General features: G+C 36.7%; 3 protein-coding genes across 3 annotated transcripts in view; 1 reads left to right on the forward strand and 2 right to left on the reverse strand.

Moving 5' to 3' along the window:
- Positions 1-18,553, reverse strand: part of LOC126757504 (sodium-dependent dopamine transporter) — a 145,492-nt gene that overhangs the window by 62,522 nt on the left and 64,417 nt on the right. The window lies entirely within an intron of this gene.
- LOC126757516 (motility hub protein FimV-like) lies at positions 13,830-15,248 on the forward strand. The gene is made up of 4 exons (XM_050471493.1): positions 13,830-14,047; positions 14,107-14,299; positions 14,366-14,545; positions 14,607-15,248. Exons 1-4 carry the CDS (start codon positions 14,019-14,021, stop codon positions 14,913-14,915), a joined length of 711 nt encoding a protein of 236 aa, XP_050327450.1. The 5' UTR covers positions 13,830-14,018; the 3' UTR covers positions 14,916-15,248.
- Positions 15,367-16,805, reverse strand: LOC126757512 (putative nuclease HARBI1). The gene is made up of 3 exons (XM_050471486.1): positions 16,174-16,805; positions 15,971-16,118; positions 15,367-15,902 (listed from the first exon to the last, which is right to left on the reverse strand). The coding sequence occupies exons 1-3, from the start codon at positions 16,584-16,586 to the stop codon at positions 15,393-15,395; spliced, it is 1,071 nt and encodes a 356-aa protein (XP_050327443.1). The 5' UTR covers positions 16,587-16,805; the 3' UTR covers positions 15,367-15,392.

The raw sequence follows: 18,553 nt of genomic DNA on the forward strand, positions 1-18,553 counted from the left end.
GCTTTGGCATGAAAATGTTAGCGTTTGCATTTGTTGCACACATAACCAATTACGAAATCAAGTCAAATGTAACAAAAGAAAGTCAGCATACATATAGATAAGTTGGTTAGAGCGCTGATGACAAATGCGTTCCCCCATTTTTTGTAGCAACAAGTGAATAATTGCATAGTAAATTTAGTCACACAGCGTGAATTCCACACATCAATGCAGTCACAGGAAAATCAGTATTAGAATTTGAAGTGATTATTGTTCATATTGGCATTGTCGTGATTTCAATAAGCATTACTTTTTTTGTACTTTCGACTGTTTTTTTTCATTTTTTTGCGTTAGCAAAAAGTCATGTTTTTATGTACGTAAGTTAGTTAAAATACATACATACTTGTACATATAAATAAAGCATATAGTTATATCAAAATATTTCTTCATATAGCAAAATTGATGGAGTCGGCGAATTTCCACGCTCGAAAATGGACGGTAGTCGGAAATATTATAATTTGACACAGGAGTTCACGACTTGCAATTATATATTAGGGCTTAATAAATATCAACGGTATACAGCATTTTTGCGAACGGGTTATATTTTTCTAGCTTATATATGTACCTCAAAATAAGAATAAGAACAGAAAATAGTGCTGAATCTGTTTTTATGCATAAAAATTGAAAAGATTCAATTCAATAAAAATTAGTAAATTTTATTGTTTTAATCATGTTGCTAATAACTCAGCCTTATTTTTTGACATACTTAAGTCTCTTACCAAATCAATAAAACCTTCAAAGTTGATGACACATGGTTGTTTTGGTTCCGATTCCAGAAGGCATTCGGAATGTATGGACACCGATGAACTCCGTGGTGGATGGCTGTTCTGAGAACGTAGTTGATTTTTCAACACAGGCACAGGATTTAATTCTGTAATAAATCAATTGAAAAGTCCCTGGCCTAACACATAGATAGCGCTACTAAAATCAAATCCATATGATTTTTAATTGACCTCAACCTTCAAATGGCGCATTTATAAATCTGATAGCTGACGGAACATTAGTTTGTGAAATACATATACATATATATATTATTTTGAGTGAATCAACTTTTGTTTGAATTGCTTCCGCATCCACCGTATTCTCCAGATCTGACCACAGCGACTATTTCCTGTTCGCAGATTTCAAAAGAATGTCCGCTGGGATGAAATTGTGGTCGAACGAAGAGGTGGTCGACGAAGCTGAGGCATTTTTGAAGTGTAGACCGAATCGTACTACGAAAATGGTATCGAAAAATTGGAGGATCGCTATAATGAGTCTATCACCCTTGAACAAAACTATGTTGAATTAAAAAAAAAAAACAAATTTTGCCAAAAAATGTGTTTTACTACGGTTGACCGGGAAGTTTTCAATTGGCATGAATAATGGAGCGGATGTCGATGACAGATCAGGATAAAATGTTTTCTTTGATTGTTTACCCTTGAGTGGATTAACAATGCAAAAATAACAGTCTAAGTGGTGCTTTTCTGGTTTTCACCGAATTCTCGGTCAACTCGATAATTACTCAAAAGGCAAGTCTTTTCGATTTGAAATCGTTCTTTCCTGCATATACTTGAATAGGTTGTCATGGCGCTGAGCGGATGTCGATGACAAAGATCAGGATAAATCTTTTTCTGGAGCAAAATAAAGAGAAAATGCGGCATATTTTATAGTACCCTTAAAGGCAAAAATGTCTCAAGGAATAAAATTTGAGTTTATCGCAAGATATTTTCGAAGATGACGCGGCAGGCCTTTGGTCAAAAGAGACCGGTCAAGCCGTAGCATCGGTCAAGAGCTGGGCATGAAATCAAAAATTCTTTCCTTTCAATAAAAAAAAAAAATATACTTGATTATTATAACCAAAATAAAACATGCGCAAACATTTTTTTTGTTGACTAGTTGCTACCTTAACTAACATATTGGAATATATCCAGTTTTATTTTCGCACCCCACAAATAATTGACATACCACGGACATGATGAGAATCAATTCAACATAGTTTTTGTGCGAAAATCAAGTGAAATATTGATCCTCTAATCACTTTAGTGAATGCTCGTTTTTGAACTTATAGTACATTTTCTTTACTTATTTAAATAAAGGACTGGGAAGTTAAGATGTCAGACTTTAGTTTTGAGTTAAAGACACGTAAAGATGATGCTAAAAATAGAATCCAGCTCAAATAATGCTTCTGTCGATATTTCAACTCTGATTAAAGAGTGGTCGAAAACAGTCGAAAGATTTTTCTCACGAACCCTCCTTGGATCTATGAAATTAAATGATATTATTTTCGCTTGGTGTGAGAAAATAATGAGTTTCGTTCAAACGTTGCCCTGAATCCTAAAACATCTAACATAAAAAATTAAATTTTTCGCAGTGTAATACAGTGGCGATCTGATAAGAACACCCGATGGTGCGATGATCCCAAATTGACTACTGTCCAAATTTGGTTTAAAAAAATGAAAAAGGAACAATATCGATCGATGTCGATTTTGATTTTTGAAAGTGTGATTATTACTGGTGCGCTGTTGTTAAGCGGTTTCTACGCCAGTAAAGAAGAAGAAGACGATTATACAGTGAAATGAAAGAAAGCTTGGATTTCTACTTTCATTATCGAGTTTTAACTGTGAAATCCCTTCACTGTTTGACGTCGCTTCGAACCGTCGATTACAGCGTAGGTCAAGGAACAGTCGAAACAATAGACTAGATTTCACAAATCTACCGAAGAAAGCGAAAAATAAGTTCTATTTGTCATCCGAAGAGTTCTATATGCCAATTATTAGTCCGATTTGGCGAAAAAGGAAGGCTATCGCCGCCACGGGGGCTTACTTTTCAGACCTATAGAAATGTATTTTTTAGATGGCTTAAGAAACGGACAATCATATATGGAGCTAATCAAACAATAATTATAATATTTACTTGTTTCCAGACATACTCGTATTACATACACATATGCAGTGTTTTCTCATTCAAAAATGTCAGTAATCTTCAGTCATTTTCATTTAATTTCGAATAAAATATAAAATAAACAATTTTAGTTTTTTTCAGTTAATAAAAGGGACAAATATTTCCCCACAGCGTGCAAATAATTAACAAAAACAAAGAGGAAAATGCGTTACTTTTTAGAAATGGAAGAAGTCAAGAGAATGCAACGCTCGTTTAGCTATATAATGAGTAATGTAACAAGATACTTGAAGGCATCAAAATCAATTGCTCTCAGCAGCGAAGAAAGCCTTTAAATTGGAAACAACAAGGTATTGAAAATTATGCTGCAGAGACGTGTGTACACAGTTTAATGATTTAGAGATTATTTGATTGATTTTAAAATTTAAGTGTGCTTAAATGTAGTTTACTGAAAATAATATTTGTCAAAATAAAAATGCAGAAATATAATTATATAAAGTCAAAGTGAAAGCTTTATAAGTGAATTTGTGAACGTCGAGCATATCGGGCGATATTCCCAGTTAATATCAATGCTGAGTATAGTGGAGAGTCGTCTGATACTACTCCTTCCTATGAAGTTACATGTCTCAGATGGATGGTAATTCCGTTGGTGGTTTAACGTCTCCCCGGAGTGAGAACTGTTATTGAGAACTAGTATCGATGCATGTCATGCCTTTAGTGTCTTCAGCAAATTTTGGTTTTCTTGGTTTTGTTTTGTTTTGGAGCGTCATTCGCTAGATTGTTGGATGGTTTCTACGTCATATTCATACACCCATATTTCGACACCAGTAATGATGCATTTGTCGCAGTCGATCCATAAGAGATGTTGAGATCTTCTACTATCCATCACGATTTTCAAGCACTGATTATTCAAAATCCAGTCCTTGTATGGAAAACTTTCGCATTTGGCGAGATATCGTCAAGAAATTCGGTGCTCATTATTTTGTTTTTGCTAATAATTAATAAAAACTTGTTTAGAACCCCAAAGCATACGTTAAAACCAACAGGGCCTTACTAGCCCTAGGAATAAGACAAAATCTTGAATCTTATCTGAGTGAAGGAGTGCCTTATACTGATAGCAACAACAATAAACAAAAATTCGCAGTACGTGTATACTAGACGAGATCTTCCCCACTTAAAGAGTAAGAGGAAAACACAGGTATCTCTATTAGATATACATATGTACATCGCTACATTTATACTCGCACACGCACATACGCGTGCATAACAAATATACACACATGCTAGGCATTTAAAAAATGGAGATTTGTTGTTAGTCACTCTGAACAAAACGGAAGATCGCGTTTTTACTTTTGCTTCCCAGCTTTGATGGCGTCCATGCGCACGCACACGCACACCTACACACTCACATGCACTTTTGCATGATGTAAATGTCGCCACACAACTGATTGCATGTTGTTCCGTAAATCTTCAAGACGCCATGTCACAAATTTACCAAGCGCCTAGCGTTTGGTTGCTGTATTCTACGCCTTGGGCTCGTCAAAGCCTCCACCAATATGCTTTGATTTTTCCCATTTTCATCAACGCATTCGTTCTAAGATCGTCAGCTTCGCCACTATTTAACATATGTAGGCATATATAAATTCATGTTGTTGTTGATATTGTTACCTTTGGCTAGCATGTCGACGACGGCGCGTTGTCGGCGTAGTCGGCCCTATTATTATAGCTGTCGTCTTAGCTGAAATTGGGCAGCACTGATGCGCTTGCATGTTTCATTCATAAACGCCGATGCCGCGATGGTTGACCGTTTGTTTGTGTTGTGTTTTTGTTACTTAACCACTGCATAGTGGTGTAGCCCTTTTATAAAAAAAAAATTAAAATCGAAAATAGCTGTGGACTTAAGAAGCTACATTCAGTAGTTGGGAAGGGGAAAAATTGATTTACGACTTCCGGTCCGCTTAGTTGAAATGCTTCGTTTTATTTAATGTTTATTTAAACTCGGTTTTTTTATTTCAGATCGTTTTAGGGTATCGTGGTTTTTTGGTTCTCTATATTTTCCTTGTTTGTGGTTAGACTCAAAACGTCTATTGGCCATTTGTTTTAACGCATAGTTAATTTCGATGTTCAAAAGCTACTTTAAAGCGTTTACTTAATAATATTAATGAATTGAAAGCATTTTCATTAGTAAACTAAATAATCGAGCTAAAAGTGAATTATTTAGTTGAAACCGCAAACTTTGGTTATGTATGGTGTTAAGGATTGGTTAATACTAACCACGCCTGGTAAAGTGAGATCAGGAACTATTTTCTATTCTTGTTGATTTTATTGCCTCATTTGAAAGTTGAGCAGAGCTGATCTAGTCTAGTGTTCTTAAGTGCGCTGAAAGTAGCTTCGAAAATCCTACTACTGTTCTGGAAACTGAAGTTCAAAAACCGTAAAAAATGCAATTATAATTGCGGAGTGGTTTATTTCATATGAACAAATCTCACACAAGTTTTTTTCTAGCTTGCATAAAATCTTATTTTAAATAGATTTATACATACATATATATGTAATTCTATTGTGTGTCGCATTTCTTGAACGAATATCGGTATCTGAAACCATGTTCAAGTGATAACTGATTGATGCGCAATCAGACTGAGGCATGACAGTTATACAGGTATGATGCGTGGACTGAGCAAGCTCAGTTGCGAACTAGCTCCAAGGGAAGTAGCGGTTTCTTGCTAACTTTTATGGAATATATAGTAAACCTTGACCACACCGTCACAGCAACATGCCTTAAGATGTTATATCTACCTGAGTAAGTCAGGAAAAATGTGTGTTTTTTTTGTAAATACCTAAGAATAATGTACATTAAAATTATGTAAATTTATTTTAATAATCGGCGATTCTTCTAGAAAAAGTTTGGATGCCTTTGATCCCGCAGCACAGTCGTCTTTTGCGAAAAAACTACACTTCCTAATGGCTTAATATGAAAATTATTATCTAAAACCTCATTCCTTCGATCATTATCTGAAATATATATGTAGAGTGGACCAAAGAAAAAACATAGAAACTTCAAATTTAATGGGGAATGTTTTCTGAAGATTATCTCTTTCAAATATTGGCCGCGGCTATGTCTCAGATGGTCCATCTATTTAGTTCAATTTTCGATGACTCATTCGAGCACTTTGACTGGTAACTGACGAATGACACGCGTGATGTTTTGCTCCAAGGCCGGAATCAAAGCGAGACTGTCCGTATAGACTATTGAATTTACGGTATCCCTATAGGAAAATTTCAAACGGTGGCCTCTCGATCTTGGTGGCCAATCGTCCGGCCCAAAATGTGAAATTGTCTGCTCACCGAAGGGTTCTCTCAATAAATCCATTATTTGATGCGATGTGTGGAAAGTGGCGCCGTCTGGTTGAAGCCAAAAGTCACCGAGATCACTAGCTTCTAAAATGCGCCAGGTCCTTCCATACATTAGTCCTAGTTGCTGCGAACCGCGCGGAATCCACTCTCAAAGATTTTCGTGTACACTTTCTGTTACAGCTGCTATATTTTCTAGAACATAGAAGGTCTTGTAAAAATTCTAAGTCGGTCGGTTTAGTCCATTGGGAGGAGTTTTCTTCAACGGTTTAGAACCGATTATTAAATTGAAAAAATTGTACGAATATGATCATATCTTCCTAGCTATTTGTCACATCAACTTCAAATATTTCACAGTATATTTTGAAATACCTGTGATCAAATTGAAAGATGAATTTTGTCTATTTCATCTCCTTCAAATTAATCCACTCCCGCTGCAATACACTTATGCCAACGAATTTTCCAGTAATCATTGCACTTGGAAAAATCCTCCGTCGTGATGGCCATCAGAGCATTCTTCGAATCAGCTTTTATATCCTCAATTGAGTCAAAACGGTGTCCTCGGAGTGGTCATGTGAATTTGCTGAATAGCCAGAAGTTACACAGAGGTAAATCAGGCGAATGCGGTGGTTGCGGCACGATATTAGTTGAAAATGGGGCGAAATGATCACGTATAACCAGTATGAGATGGCGCATTATCGCACTTCTTTGTTCAAAAAATTTAGACATAGTAAAAATCGAAGAATTCACTTTTAGAGCCTTACAAAATGGCGCGTATCTCAAATACGATAGTAATGACTAACAGTACTACCAACTTACAGAAAAAAAATTAGCGATTTTAAAACACGCGAAGTATAAATTAAAAATACACCTTTCAATCTTAATGATCTCAGTACCGCAGTATCGCAGTACGAGGTATATTTATATTCAAAAAATCGATTTTTTGAAATTGACAATTGGATATAACTCCTTAAGTGAAGATAGCAGTAATTAAGAAAATGATAGCTTACGCAATTACTGTTAAAAAAAACTAGATTAATGCTGGTTAGGCAACGAAGATCTCTTTAGATGGCGTCTAATTATTTCAAAAGTACCGAGAGTTGAAGTTTGGTGGGTACTCAAAACAGAGTACTCATTTAATAAAATATTTAGACCCTTGGAAAGAGTCAAATTTGAGCACTTCAGTGAATTTTAATCTAATACAAAAACGAGAGCATATGGATATGTACTGGTTGGATTGAAATCCAATCTAACAATTAAATAAAGTTTTTAGGACCAAAAAATGTACTTTACAAAAAAGTATTTTTATTGAATATCCTAGACTAACTTAATCCCTTACATGGCAGCGTACAATGTAAAGTCCTAGAATTCTCCTAAAATTCGTCAACTTAGTGATCACAATTTTTTTGCAGATAAAATTAAATTAACTTCAAAAAGTTATCCGAATTTGATTTTTTCCCCTGCAATTACAACAATGAACTATGCACTTTAAATGGCAACTACGCAGAGGCATGCAACACCAGTAAATTATACTGTATGCACTAGATATTATATAAACGTACATACTTGTATGCATATTTTAGAGCCGAATAAATTTAATATTCGAAAACAATTGAAGGCAGAGCGTCAAATTCACATTGTTGGGGTAGGTACAATATAACACCTCTGAGAAACGGCAAGTGTTTCAATCATTTACCGCCATTCCGATAGTGATTCACTTTACAACGAACGCCTGACCGTGCTGGATATTTGTAAGGCCGGTAGTTTTCCACAATTGTTACTGCATTGCCGGGCAATCCGTAACACTCACTAAATACATTCAAGCTAATACAGGTGTATGTGTATGTTCACTGTCATATGGTGAAGTCATAAGAACTCTATGGACGTGTTTATAGGAAAAACCTGGTTATGAAATTCGTATGTAAATAATGGATGAGTGGCATAATTATTGAACTATGTATTGAATTATTATAGAGGTATGTATTCGATTAATACAGTGCTGAGCAAAAAAATTAATGTGTGAGTTTCCAAGGAATTTTGAAACTGCGAGTCTCAATTGCGCACGATTGCATTTTAACTTGTTTGAAACATTGTTCGTAACCTTACAAATTGCATCGGCAAGTCATTCGATCTTTGGCTATCCAATACATACTTATGCATATACCCTTACATATGTATGTATCTATGAATATATGAGTAGTAAATTCCGAAGCGTTAGGTTTTAGCAAGAACATATTCTCTTAATTGCATTTGAAAATAGTTTAAATGGCTACACATATCCACAGACATGAAGTCATACCGAGAAGGGTGATCCAATAATTATGGAACCTACAAGGAAAAATTAAAATTTAGGAGAGATGGCGAAACCTTTTTAGCTCGATAAACTGGATCAAGCGATTCCCCAACTTCTCTAACCCGTCTGAAAAATACGTTTTCTGGAGGTCGCTGAAGTTCACATTCAGATCATGTTTGGAAACCAAAAGAAGTCGCATATGGACTGGAGAATAAAATGTGACATAGAATTTTACATGATATGAGAGAAATTTATTGGTTCTGGGGCAAAAATTTAACGATGAGCGTGGCATAAGCCACTTTAAAGTGAAATGATATATACTCGGTACCTTCTTTCCACATTCCAATGTCACAGTGTGGAAATTAACGTAATCAGACTACTACTCGTAATCAGACTACAACACCCCTACTTCCTATATAACTATTAACATATTCCTTAGATCCCACATACCTAACATTAAGATTTTCGAACTTCCGGTTGACTTTATACCGCATATGTATATCGACCAATATACGAGCCACTTCAATAAAAATGAGAAACTAATGACAGTATGTTTGTATCTAAAATTAATAAAATTGATCCATTCCCCATATAACTAACATCAATATTTCGAATATCCGGCTGACTTTAATCCATATGATTGGTGATGGAGATGAAGGATGGAGTCATGTGTAGAAATTCACGCAAGTGAGGAAAGTTCTCTGATTGCCATTCACTTGGGAGTGGTCACGACTTCTGGTCTTAGACCAAGTATCCTCGGGATAGCCAAAGAAACCCTCCTTTTGATGAAGACCATGGCAAACGCATTAAGGATAACAATTTATGGGCATACACCTGGAATGCCCGGTCCCTTAATTGGGAATGTGTCGCTGCTCAGCTGGTTGATGTCCTCGTTAGAGTGAAGGCAGACATCACCTCCGTCCAAGATATGCGATGGACGGGACAAGGACAGAGGCGAGTGGGTCCTTGTGGCATTTACCACTGTGGCCATATAAAGGACCGCAAATTTGGTGTGGGAGAGAGACTCCGTCGCCGAGTACTGTCATTTACCCCGGTGGATGAACGTCTAACCACAATCCGCATCAAAGCGGAATTCTTCAACATATCGCTGATTTGCGCCCACGACACGACTGAAGAGAAGGACGATGTGACGAGAGATGCCTTCTATGAGCGTGGATTGCACCTATGGAGCTGCCCCCGCCACAATGTCAAAATCGTTGTATCTTTGACACAACGGTCGGTAAATTTAGCCTCCATGAGGAAACATGAAATGATGTGAAGTACCTTAATGAAACCCAGAGAACAATTTTTGAGTATGTGGCATATTAATAGCATGTGGTATTGGTAAATAGATAAAATCGAGTCGATACTACCTCAATGCCCGTATACTACATATAATGGTATCCGTTTTTTTAATATACCTTATGCCGAATATGCCGGTCAGTGTATGAGTATATATACATATAAATACACAATTGCTGGTATTCCGAGGCTCTGATTGACATTTTAAACCTTAAGGTACTCCCCTGGCTTTGATCCTTGCAAGTTGCAAGAGTATAACATGTTCAGTTACACCAGAACTTGTTTTTGGCAGTCGCTAGTTAAATTTTTTAATATTTTAAAGAAGCGATTGTGGCGATTATCTAACTCTCAAACTGATTTTTATCAACTTGTAGTGACCATCTAACCAATTGGTAAGATAAATCGCAAATAATATGACCCAACTGAGCCGTCAATTTCTGTAACGGCATTTTTCATCAAACAATTAAACGGTAGCGGTAATTTCGCCATTTTGTAAAATCTCGATTGTCTTCACCCAGTTTCCGTTGAATACTGTTTTCATATTATTATTCTCTCATACTATTGAATTGAATAATTGTTCAATTATCCGTTTGATCTGAGCATTCAGCCACTTGAAAGATGGTTACAAGCATTGTTTGCGAAAATTTCCCACCAGATTGAAAGCATCTTTTGTTACATTAAGTGGTTATATAAGAGTTTTGATTTTCGCATTCGCCCGAAATAGCTTATTGTGGGAGAGGCACGGACACTTAAGTGAGTATAGAGAGATATGCATGACTTTTAAGGCTTGAGTGAAGGAAAATATAACAGTTTTTCATCATATATTAAATTTGTAAATAATTTTATTCCCAAGAACTTCTAGGCCATTTTTTGCGAAGAAGCACACCAACTCGTTTTCAAATCTGGCACGTTTACAGCTTCACCTAAATAAGTTTACCAAAAATTGAATGAGCACACAAACGGTTCTATTTCTATAAAAATAAAAAAAAACTGCAGCTAAAATTTAGCCAAGAGACTTTAGCGGTTTGTAATTGTTTAGATGAACCAAAAAGACGCAACTTCAACTCAATTTCTTCTGAAGACAGTGCAAAAAAGGTATCGAAAGCAAAGCACTGGCAACGGTAAGAATAAAACAACAATTATATACTGTCTTAATATTGATGTTGTCGCTGTTATTACACAGCCCAAAGCTTAGGAAGTTGACCCTTGCAGAGTAACACTTAGTTAAGTGGCCAAACACGCATATCGAAAATGAAAAAGTGATTTGCTCACTTGCACTCACACATGCGCATAAGTCTTCGCCATATCATAAAGACATCAAGGCAGCCGCAGCCAGTCTTTCTGCAGGCAACAGCCAAAGTGAAAAGTAAAACCATTTGCTGCCAAAATTAGCAACTTGCCTATAGGCGAGTTTACATAATTAAAATTGAAATGGTTGATAGTCCACCGCGAGGCGGAAATAAAATCATAAAAAATTGAACTGCAAGATATGAAATATTTTTTGAAAATTTTATGAACGGAAAAATGTTATAAAATTAATATAACCGTAAATTTAGTACACACTCTCGCGCTAAAGTGCCGAAATTCGCAAGCACAGTGGGAGATTTAAATAAAAAGGGCAGTACTTTTTTATGTAAAAGAATGTGTATACAATAACGGGTTATTGCGAAAAAATTCACTTTAAAAATGCAAAAATATTGTTTTTCTTTTCAAATATTATATGAAATTATGTTCACATATTCTTTGAAGATCTGCCAGAACTCTGTCATAAATCGAGAACTTCCTTCACATGGCACGACTCTAACAAAGATGTTGCAATTTTGACAGAATTTTAAATTATATCAGTGATTTGGCTAGTTTTTATAGGACATCACTTAAATTTCTGCAAATAGGCCGAGTGCAGCCCTTTCTTACTATGTTATTTGTTAGAAGAAAAAATTAAAGTCCAAAATTTCATTACTACTATCTTCTCCATTAGTTTTCAAAGATCGATTTGAAAATAAAATGCTTGGAAGGTGTCTCAAACATGATTTGCTGATACAAAACAGTTGGACTACAATGCAAGTTTCCTTATTCGTGCGAAAAGTCAGACCGATACTTAACCGAATAACTTTAAAAAAATCGTTTTTCCACAAATTTGTGGAAGACAACAAATGGATTTTGCACCATGATAACGCCCCTGCTCACGCAACGTTACTTTTGTGCGAATATTTGACCAAAAACAACACATCGTTCTCCCTAGATCTGACCCCTCTGCCTTGTTTTGTTCCCAAAACTGAAGAGGAACATTAAAGGACGACGTGAAGGAGGTTAACCGAGATCAAAAATTACTTTCTTAAGTGCTTTGAGGATTGGATAAAACGTTGGTAGAATATATCTGGGTGGGATTCCTTTGAAGTGAACAAAATAGATATTCATGAGTAAATACACACTTTCTTCAGAAATACAAAATTCGCAATACTCTTTGAATAAACCTCGTATGTTATAGTCAATACGGTTGGACAATTTCTTCGAAGATTGCATCGTTGCCTTGGACAATAACCCGTTCGTGAAAATAACCCTGAAATGAGTTTTCCGTCCAAGCGCTTGATCCCCATCGTTCATTTTTTAGGACAGCTATATGTTATAATGATCCGATCTGAATGATTTCTTCGGATATTGCATCATTGCTTTAAGTAATAATACATGCAAAATTTCGTGAATATATCTCGTCAAATGAAAAAGCTTTCCTTAAAAGCCCTTTATTCCGATCGATCCGTTTGTATGGCAGCTATATGCTATAGTATTCCGATATCGGCCGTTTCGACAAAATAAGCAGCTTCTTAGTGAGAAATGGACGAATGCAAAATTTTAGATCGATATTTCAAAACTAAGGGACTAACTCGCATACAATATACATATACAGACGGACGAATGGACAGTCACAAACTCAGCTCGTGATACTGATCATTTACATACATATACCGGCCTTTTTCGTTAAAATGAAAAACTAATTTCGTTTGGGAAAGTAAACAAAAATTATAATAATTTCAAGTATTGTCCACTGCTTTTTACACATTCCCGGCAATTTGTGGAATAGAAATGTTCGTCTTTTGAAGCAAACCAATCAGGCACCCAATTTTCGATGGTGCGTGTCCCATCGATAAGAACAAATGGTAATTGGAAGGTGCCAAGTCCGGTGAAAACGGCGGGTGGGGTTCCAACTCCCAGCCAGGTACCTTGATTGTTTCATGAACCGATTTTGCTTTATGTGAAGGTGTATTGTCAAGTAACAAAATTACTTTGACGTGTCTTCAGATCCATTCTGATCGTTTTTTTGATCTGTTGTCTGTAGCGCTTAGTATTAACAGTTTCAACTGGTTTTAGAGACTCATGATATACCGCATTTTTCTGTTCCCATTAAACACAGAGCATTGCCTGCTTACCGAATCAATCTTCGATGTTGATGGTTGTTCCAGAATAACCCATGATTTTCTCCATTTAGGATTCTTAAAATAAATCCATTTTTCATCGTCGGTGACAATTCGATGCAAAGCTGATTTTCTTTCGAGTCTGTGAAGAAAAATTTCACAAGAGTTTCTTCCATACTTTTAAATCCTTTCCATAGTTTTCAAATGAACTGAAATTGTTTGTCGTGCAACATTCAACATGACCGCCATTTGACTTTGACTTAAAGAATCATCTTCATTCAATATTGCTTGCAGTTCTTTTGCTTGTTGCTTCTAATAGCGCATGATCACCATATGCCTCGACAAGCATTCGATGCGACCCTACAGCACTGTTCTTCAAATGTAAACAAAAAATCAATGCTTTCCGCAAATCATCACTTTTCGGTGCAAAATTTGACATTTTCAACACAATGAAAAAATATTATGTTGTTTGTACAATGACTGTAAGGTTATTGAATATGTTTGACAGATGTCATGCCAAACAAACAGAAAAAAATTAACAGCCCTATTCTGAAAAAACCTCTCAACTGAGTTGAGAGGAAACATTTGAGAGATTTCTTGTGAGGCATATGTTGTGAGGCTATTCTTGCTCAAACCTCATAAGAAAAAAGCTTTAAAAAGTCACCACGTGAGGTAAAAAGCTTTTTGCTGTCAAACAGCTGTTTTAATAAAAATAACAGCCCTATTCTGAAAAAACCAAAACAAAAATGGACACACAAATGAATAATCAGCATATGTAAGTAATTTTCCAAATTTTAAAATATATATATATACAATAATTTCCTATATTCCTAGGCGTGCAAAAACGGAGCGGACAACTCAGGAGCAGCTTCAACATTACGTAATGTTTTGCAAGCAGCATCCTGAGTTGCAACGGGGGAAGCTAACTCCGACCAACCCTCAAGGGCTGCAAATACTTTGGTCGGAGTTAGCAGATAATTTAAATGCGTTAAGAGGCCCAACTCGGTCGGCAGCCAAGTGGAAGGAGGTAAGATAATAAATGCTTGTGTTTGTGTCACATTACTAAAATACACACATATGTATATTTCCATAGTCATTAATGCATTGGAAACACCAGTTGCGATCGCGAGCGCGCAAACTTAAGACCCATGCGCAAGCGACTGGTGGAGGCCCTCCGATACGTGGAATGACTCCATTCGAGGAGCAAGCCATAACCACATTTGGGGCAGCAGCGGTGGATGGATTGCCGGGTGTTGCGACTTTGGGTCATCAGGTAATTTACTATATATTTTTTTATTACATGAGGCAATAATTGGTCCGTTTTATACTTACAGGTTTTGCCGTTGTATATAAATACACAAGCTCCAGCTTCCTCGCCAACACCAACATCGCCTGCTCCAGCACCCTCACTAGCAGTCGCATCGCCTGCTCCAGCGCCAACACCAACAGTCGCATCGCCTGTTCCAGCATCTTCACTAGCAGTCACATCGCCTGCTCCAGCTTTTCCTGCTTTATCAGTAAATTTTTCTTCCTCGCCTTCACCTCATTTTCTTCTTCACCATCACCTCCATCTTCTTCCTTATCTCCTCCCATATTATCTTCTCCCATGCCATCGTCTTCTTATATCCCTCCCGAAAAATTGACTGCAGCGAAGATGCTTGGAACAGTGCTAAAAAAAATGGAGGACAGAGAAAAGCGAGAGGAGGAGGCCATTGCTCTACAAAGAAAAATTGTAGAGCAAAATGTGCAGATGGCAGGGGTGCTGGCTCAAATGACACAGGCACTGACCTCGCTGTCTGAGGTTATGGCCAAGTTGTCCCAAAAATTGGATAAATAGTAATAAAAATGTAAAAAATGAAATAAAAATGTAAAAAATGAAATAAGAATGTAAAAAATGAAATAAGAATGTAAAAAATGAAATAAGAATGTAAAAAATAAAAAAAATTAAATAAAATAAAATGAATTATTTAAACATATGTAGATGTCTTTTTATTCATTCTTAGAGGAAGTAAAATGTACAGAGACAGACAGTAACTTACATATATGTATATATATTTATATATACATATATGTATTTATAGTACATAACGCCACTGGAAATATATACATACATATATATATTATAAAGAAATAATGTAACGTTCTCTTACTCTAGCACCCTCCCTAAAATTGGGGTTTTCGAAAACAATTTCGGTGTCTTGTGATTCTTCTAAAACTTCTTCAAAGCCAAGGTCTGCAGCCACACCATGCTTCAGTAAAATGTTGTGAAGAATTGTACACGCGTAAATAATCAAAGACGCTTTTTCAGGGCTGTAATGAAGAATGCGGTGTTTTGAGAGGCACCGGAATCGTGACTTCAAAACACCAAAGGCTCTCTCAATGGTATTACGTGCTTTGGCGTGCAACTTATTGTAACGCACTTCCCTTGCGTTTGAAGGTTCAGCGACTGGCGTTAACAGCCATGGCTCCAATGGATATCCTTGGTCGCCTAACAACCACGAATCACTTTGCGTGCTATAAGTATTTGTGAGGTGCATACGTGTTGGGGATGTGGTCCAAATACCAGAATCATGGCAAGACCCGGGATATCTCGCGTTGACAGCGGTGAACAGAAGTCGATGATCACAAACCTGCCAAAAATGCAAATATATACATATGTATTAATAAAATAGTTTGTATAATATAGAACATTACGTACTGCTTCTACATTAAGGCTGTAAAATCCTTTCCGGTTCATAAAAAGTGAGAGAGGAGTAGTGGCGTCTGTGCTTGAGGGTGAAACAATCCCAATATGGGTACAATCGATTGCGCCGATTGTGCCCTTGATCCCAAATTTCGTGTAAAATCTTTAAGAAAAAATTTATTTATTTATTTATATTTATTTTTATTTATTTATCTTACCCCTTCTTTGCATCTGACACATCCTGCGCGCTTGAAGGGAAATAAATTTCACTTCCCTTAACATCCACAATCAGTTTTGAAATAAAGTGCAGAGCTCTTGACACTGAGGATTGGCTCATAGAGAGCATATAACTATTACCAACGCATTTTTGATAAGAGCCATGCCCGTAAAAATATAAACTCGTCAGGAAACGCAGATCAAAAGGAATATTTGACTTCTGCACGTCATGCGGCACCAATTCACTTATCAGCAATTTACATAGCGATTTTGGGAATCGAAATGTGTTAATAAATGCAGTGTCTTGCATAGTAAAGGGATCGCTTTTGTCTCGCAAACCCTTTAAAATTTTTCTCCTACCTCCCGATTCCTCCTCCTCAACAATTGCCGCATATACAAATAATAGTTCCTCCATGCTAATAACACTCAATTCTCAATATTTTAAAAAATGTCAAATATGCAAAACAAAACAAACACAGATGTTTTGTATTATGATGGCTGCTTTCACACGTCACAGATATTTGTGAGAATAGTGAGCATTTGAGCTTTTGAATTTTCGCCAGAATAAGGTAACCCTCACTATAGTGAGAAACATCACTGAAGTGAGGTTGGTGACTTTTGTGAGGGCATGAGAATAGGGCTGTAAGGCTCGTTCATAACGGTCACTGAAGGTTTAGGTGATATAAACATCGTGTCAAATATATATGCTCTGTTCAAGATATAAAAATAGCATATCTGACATTTAGAGCTTAGACAAAAGCTATAACATAATATAGTATAGCGTATATTATAACCTTATTTTTGAGACGATGTGTGGATGTTTCACTAGACGAACGCTGAAAAACGACTGATTTGTGGAAACAGTTTCTTTTTCAAGCCGAATATTCTTTAGAGCTTTTAGTACTATTTCATATTCTCTAAAATGTAAATTGGTAATTTGTTGAAAATGATTTGGAAATGAGGTACTGTTTGCTTAACATTTAGTTATCGAAAGATAGTGCAAATACTCATATGTACATGCGTACGATCGTAGGTATGCAAATATGTACCTGACACGCACTTTAGGCAGCTTAGCGCAAAGAAAAACAATTCAAAGATCGGAAAAGCAAAGAATTGGAAAAAAACGCCGAAAATAGTTTACCAAAAGAGTCTTAAGTAAAACTGGATTAAGTACTTTAACGCCCTAATTCCGTCAGTTCAAGTAGTGCTGGCGCCAGACGGCTACTCAATCAGCATGCCGTCGCACCTCAACCAACTAGCCAATACGACGTCCAGCATTGTGCGACCGGCCTAATAGGATCAGACTGGTGCGTGTCCATCAGGTGCATGCGGTGTAAACTCAAGTGGCTGCTGAGAGCAGCGTTAGGCTAAGTCACCTGCACTGCACTTGCTACCCCAGCATGGCTGCGCCGGTTAGCGAAAATTGCTGAAAACCTTGAGGTTTATCAAGCGCAAACGTGCAAGGCGAATTGGGAAAAGGGAAAAGCGAAAATGATTTCTGCACTGTTTACTTTTGCAAAAGGGTTTAGCTACGCATCATAATGCATTTGCACTTTTGCAACGGATCAGTGTGCTGCCCCCTTTCGGAATGTCAGGGTTCCATGCAATGTGCTGTTTAAATTTGTTTACTTTAGCTCTTTGTTCGAGGGCACTGCCTTCGGCCAACCCATTTTGACCGTTTTTGTTTTTCATACGCCATTTTCGCAATTGCATTGTTTTTATTTCCCTTAAATGCGAATTTACAAAAATTCTTCTATTTTTGTTTCGCGCAAATATTATATGTATGTATGTATGTACATATGTTTTTCAATATTTTTGCGAATAGACTGAGTTTGGCAAAATAATGTTTTTTTAGTTCAGCTAATGAAAAGTTGTCAAACTGACTTCAACATGTTTGAAATACCTAAATGATGGCGGTGCCAAGTCCATTGACCAATTTTGCCCCTGGTTTCTTTAGTCTTCTCATACCATCTCCGAGGAGAAATTTAATTTCGTGGCGTATTTAGTTATAGATTTATCGCGCTTTTAGTAGTTTTTAAGAGTACAGAGATATACATATAGATATACATATATTTGAGTTTCATCGGCTCCGGTGCTTTTGATGTCAAAGATTAGGGATGCATCTTGGGAAGAAAACTGCCTCAAATAGTGCACCAAAATCGATTCATTTTTAAAACGGATGAATACTGGTGATAAAAACTGGGCTACTAACGACAAAGTCCAGCGTAAACAGTCGCAGTCGAATAGCTGTGAGCCAACGTAAACGGTGGCCAAGTGAGGATTGACAGGTTTGCTAAGTGTTTGCTGAGATTGGTAAGGGATCATTTACTATGAACACTCACCTCAGATGAAACTCTTAACATAGGAACGTCCAATTGGATC

The sequence above is a fragment of the Bactrocera neohumeralis genome, chromosome 4 (assembly GCF_024586455.1).
Source record: "Bactrocera neohumeralis isolate Rockhampton chromosome 4, APGP_CSIRO_Bneo_wtdbg2-racon-allhic-juicebox.fasta_v2, whole genome shotgun sequence".
NCBI lineage: Eukaryota > Metazoa > Arthropoda > Insecta > Diptera > Tephritidae > Bactrocera > Bactrocera neohumeralis.